The sequence below is a fragment of the Myotis lucifugus genome, unplaced genomic scaffold (assembly GCF_000147115.1).
Source record: "Myotis lucifugus unplaced genomic scaffold, Myoluc2.0 scaffold_7, whole genome shotgun sequence".
Lineage (NCBI taxonomy): Eukaryota > Metazoa > Chordata > Mammalia > Chiroptera > Vespertilionidae > Myotis > Myotis lucifugus.
The window spans coordinates 13,871,509-13,876,739 of record NW_005871055.1 but is presented as its reverse complement, the minus strand read 5'-3'; the positions used below and the strand labels follow the sequence as shown (position 1 = coordinate 13,876,739).

Sequence of the window (5,231 nt, the reverse complement as noted above, 5' to 3'; positions counted from 1 at the left end):
GCTTTCCTCCATTTCTGTCATTTGTGTCCTGTTTCTTTGTCTCCGCATTTTTTTATGCTCCCTGTGTTGATAGAGTGGCTTTGTGTGCTAGTGTCCTATAGGGCCCAGTGGCTCAGCCTCCCCAATTACCTGAGGTGGACACTCTTGGTGCACCCCCTTGTGGGCTTTGTGCACAGTCTTGATTGTTGTAGGTATCACTGGGAGGAATTGACCTCCAGGCCAATTGGCTGTGAGAATCAGCTGTGTCTACAGTGGGAGAACTTCTGTGCTGGAGATACCCCTCTGAGGCAAGACTTGCTTTAGTGGGGCTTTGGTGCTCACTGAGTCTGCCCCCTGAATGTATCCTTTATGGATCCGAGGAGCTGCAATCTGGATGGTCCCACTCCGACCACCGGGCACACTGGCTCCTGGATCTCTAAGGAGGTGCTAATCTCCTCTGCCTGAGGCTATCCAGCAGGAGCCAGGTGTGAAGCAATGCAAGTTGCCTGGGGCCTTGGGCCAGCTGCAATTTGTTAGGTAATTTTCAAATTGCAAAGGGCCAGGCCTTTCATATGCAAAAGCCTCCATGCATGGCTTGTGGCTTGGGTGGGGTGGGGTCCCAGGGGATAAACTGGGTGGAGCAAGCAGCTATGGCTGCCCTCAGAGGCCCCGCTTCTCAGTGTCCTGGCAATCGCTGCAAGCACCTCTGAGAGAAAGCCGCCCTCGAGTTCCGACTGATGCCAGACAGTCCAGTTTCTCCCGTGTGAGTCTGGGTCCCCAGAGACTTGCCCAGAACTTGAGCTCAGAGCTTGAGACTCCCTCCCGATTGAAAAAGACAACCATGTCCTCAGCCGCCAGCCCTCTCCGCATGCGCCTCCATACCTCTGTACTTCCGCACCGCACCTCCTCTGAGTCTCGGTATGCTTTTCTCTTTCCTTCTAGTTGTAGAATTTCCACTCAGCCAGCCTTCCTGTGGTTTTGGATGATGTCCGTTCCGTCTTTTAGTTGTATTCTTGAAGTGGTTGTGTGAGGCAGCAATCTCCGGTGTTTACCTATGCCGCCATCTTGGTTTTTCTCTCGCTTCTTTCAGATTAAAAACTGAATGATGATGTATTGCTTTCGAATTAAATTTCTTGGGGAGGAGCATGTCTTTAGTAGTCATTTAGGTTTGAGCTTTACCTCATGGCATTGCTGTGACAGGTTAATTATGCCTCAGACCCTCAGTTTTCTTGTATGTAGCATGTAACAATACCCAAAATTCTTACCATCTACAACAATTTCTTGAATATCCATTCTGTGCTTCAGATGAACAAATCAACAGGACTCATGTTAAGTCCAGGGAGGGAATCAGCACAGTAGTCCGTTGCTGGATTGTGTCTTAGGCACATATGTACAGAGCCCTGAGAATGTGGAGGAGCATTTTGTTTGTAAGGGAAGGGAGCTGACAAGGCTTCCAGAGATAAAGCCTGAGCTGGAAGTGGAAGCAGGCTGAGGGAGTCCCCAGGCTGGATGGAGAATTAAATATGGTTTGGCTTCAGGTCCAGGGTACGCAGTGGCTGCCTTGGGAATGCAGTGTGTGGTGATGCTTCTCATCACTGATTTAGGGAATTTAGGAGGAGGCGCAGAGGGTTTGGAGAAGGTTTTGTTCAGTTTGGAATGCCCTTGGTGCATCCAAGTGCCTGTGACCAGCTCACAGATGGATAGTCTTCAGCTCAGTTTTGAACTCAAGGATTTGGGAGTTATATGCCTGAGCAGTTATTTTTCTGCTATCTGGGGCAACTGTCAGTGACAGACTTGAAATTGAGCTGGGATCAGTAAAGTAGTGAGTTTTATCCCAGTACACAGTTTTAAGACTTGAAATAACATTCAATTTTCTTTTGCTTGGTCAGGCTGCAAGAAGCACATTTCTCTGCTGGTTCAGTTTTTTTGAAATCAGTATGGGATTTTACCTTGGCTTCCAAGTGAACTTGCAAAATCTAATGTGTTGAATGAGTAAGGTTAACTTGTTCTTGGGGCTCTTTTAAAAAATTGAGTTAAAAAGTAATTGTGAATGCCAGGAGAAAACAATTACCTGCTCACCCCTTTCCCTCTTCTCCCCCAGCCTGTGTGGGTGGGTTCTTGAATCCTCTTTGTTTTCTCTCTGGCAGTGCATTAAAAGAGTTTGAGCAGGTGCCCAGACATTTGACCGATGAGCTCTACCTGTTCTCCCTGGAGGACCTGGTCAGGGTCAAGAAAGGGTTGCTGGCGCCCTCGCTCAAGGACATTCTGAACGCTTCCCTTGCCCACGTGGCCGGCTGTGAGGTGAGGTTCACAGGGGGCAGGTGTGTCCCTGAGCTGTCTCTGGTGCATCAGGGCCTGTGCTAGGTGTTCTACACTTTATATCATCATTTAACTTTTACAAATCCTGAAGAAAGTGCTGGTAATACCCTCTCCAGATGGGAAAAATGAGGTTCACAGCTGTTAAAAGAGTCTAGGTCAGTGGTTCTCAACCTTCCTAATGCTGCGACCCTTTAATACAGTTCCTCATGTTGCGACCCCCAACCATAAAATTATTTTTGTTGCTACTTCATAACTGTAATTTTGCTGTTATGAATCGTAATGTAAATATCTGATATGCAGGATGTATTTTCATTGTTACAAATTGAACATAATAAAAGCATAGTGATTAATCACAAAAACAATATGTAATTATATATGTGTTTTCCGATGGTCTTAGACGACCCCTGTGAAAGGGTCGTTAGATCCCCAAAGGGCTCGCGACCCACAGGTTGAGAACCATTGGTCTAAGTAATCCTGTAGTAAGTATCAGGGCTGGGATGCAAGCCTGGGCCAAGCGGCTTCTTAGTCTGGGCTCCCAGCCCTGCTTGGGGTCTGCCTGGACTCCCATCTGTCCCATCTGTGCCAAATACAGCAATGTCAACTCAGGATCCAGTGGAGCAGGAGCTCTTTGTCTATAGGGACTGGAGAATTGCAGTGCAGCTATCAGAAACAAAATTAGATAATTTAAGAGTCCATGTTTAAAATCATGATCTTGCTCTGGTGCCTTAATCCAACTCAATGTGATGTTTCTCTGTGCAAAATGAATGCACATTTATTGTTCTCATCCGCTCATTGCAGCAGAATATAACATCTTGTTCCTTCCAGAGGCTGGAATTGTAGACATTTAAAAATGGCTACTTATCAAATACTGTAAAAGTAGTGACTAAGATTCTCCATCGAAAGAGACATTACCAATGAGGATTTTAACTTTTTGACTCTTACAGCTGTGTCAAGGAAAGGGCTTCATTTGTGAATTTTGCCGGAGTACAGCTGTCATCTTCCCATTTCAGATCACAACGTGTAGAAGATGTTCAGGTATCTTAATAAATGAATAGCATAAGCTTATTAACGTAATAAGTGCAGAGTTAACATTAGTTTAATAACAAGCATGTTAACGTAAAAACCATTGAAACCTGTAAAGAATTTTTGTGAGTTAATTTGAGCCAAACTGTCGACATATGCCGGGAAGCAGAACCTCAACGAATTGAGATAGTGCTCCGGAGATTGGCGGGTTACATTTGCAATTATTCATCACAATCAAAGGAAAGGGACATAGGTGGGTTACATGAAATTCATTGGTGACAGACTAGAGAGGCGGGAGAAAGCAAAGCTGGGTTGGGGGAGGGGAACCCCTGGGATTGGATAAAAAGTAAAATGATGGGCACATACTTAGGTGGGTGCAGGAACAATTAACATGATAAGGAATTTGTGGTATCTGTCCTGGCGCCCAGCACATTAGGTTGTGACCCAAGGGATCCGGAAAAAGGGAAGTTACAAGTTACCTAGACATTTTAAAGGGTATGTTATTATAGATGCAAAAAGACAGATAGGCTCAGTTAAGGTAAATGTTGACCTTGTCAATGAAGATACCGGCCTAGGAGGTGACTACCCACCATAACTGCTTTTAGTGAAAGTTTAATTTCAGACCATCTTTTGTGGTTACTTTAGGTCTCTGAGTCTGTAAGACCCCCATGTAGGCCTTCCCTGAGCTTGTCAGGTTAGCCTGTGGCCCCTTTCATCCACAAGCACAAAATTAGCTTAAGCTTGCCCTGGCTGGTTTGGCTCAGCGGACAGAGCATCAGACTTCCGACTGAAGGATCCCAGGTTCGATTCTGCTCAAGGGCATGTGCCCGGGTTGTGGGCTCAATCCCCACTAGGGAGTGTGATTCTCTCTCATTGTTGATGTTTCTATCTCTCTCTACCTCTCCCTTCCTCTCTAAAATCAATAAAATATGTATTTTTTAAAATTAGCTTAAGCTTAATAATAGCTAAATAACATTTCTTTAAATTATAATGGTGCTGGTGTGTGCTATATGTTGAATTGGAGCTAGTAAATTTTGGGTGCACAGGAAGGAGTATTTGGGTGCAGCAGGGATAAAGGGTGATGTCTCCTAGTACAGAGTTTGAAGAGAGGAAGTTTCGCCTTTGCCCAATTCTTCTATACCAGGGTAAGCTACAGCACCACATTTTGTAGTTGGATCCATTTTGTAGTTGGATCGTGGTCATGCCAAACACTGAAGTGTTACCTCTGGCTTCATTTGTGCTACGATGGCAGAGTTGAAAAGTTGTTATGGAGACCATATGGCCCACAGGACCTAAAACATTTACTATCTACCTGTTTACAGAAAAGGATTGCAGATCCTTGTTCTACTCTATTAGTGCCCCAGGAAATACTGTGTTCTCTAAACTGTTTCATGGGAGAGATGTGGTAAGAAATCTGCCTTCGCCCTTGATATGAGCAGGCCCTCCTCTTAGACCACTCAAGTGTTGTTTCCCTGACTCATTAGGCAGTGTTCTCTGCAGAGAAACTCTGAGGCAGGGATTTGCATGCAGGAAGTTCACTGTGGCACATTCTTAGGCTCAATACCCATGGGGGTGAAGACAGCAGGATTGGGTAGAGGGAGAAGCTGAGCTGTGATGTGGATGCAGTGAAGCTCAGCACATCTCACGGGGAGCTCTGAAGCAGGAATGGCCTTCAGCATTGTTTCAAATTGAGGAAAAGGGACCAGCCAAGTCTTTAAAACCCACATTGAACAGTCAGTCACCCAACAGGCCGGTGCTAAAAAGGGGACATGACCTTTCCAAGGCAGCCTTTACATTAGGAGCATACAAGGGAAGGGGGCAATATCGCCGCCCATAAAGTCGCAAGACGAACTCAGCACGTAAGTGTACTTCGGCGTCAAAACCCAACCACGATGGCAACGGCTCCGTAG

The 5,231-nt window shown here is 45.6% G+C and overlaps 1 protein-coding gene across 1 annotated transcript in view; it reads left to right on the top strand.

Moving 5' to 3' along the window:
* Positions 1-5,231, top strand: part of RUBCNL (RUN and cysteine rich domain containing beclin 1 interacting protein like) — an 80,599-nt gene that overhangs the window by 74,994 nt on the left and 374 nt on the right. Inside the window, exons 12-13 of the mRNA XM_023749181.1 lie at positions 2,127-2,280; positions 3,243-3,333. Coding sequence (XP_023604949.1) covers positions 2,127-2,280; positions 3,243-3,333 — 245 coding nt within the window. The remainder of the gene's footprint in view (positions 1-2,126; positions 2,281-3,242; positions 3,334-5,231) is intronic.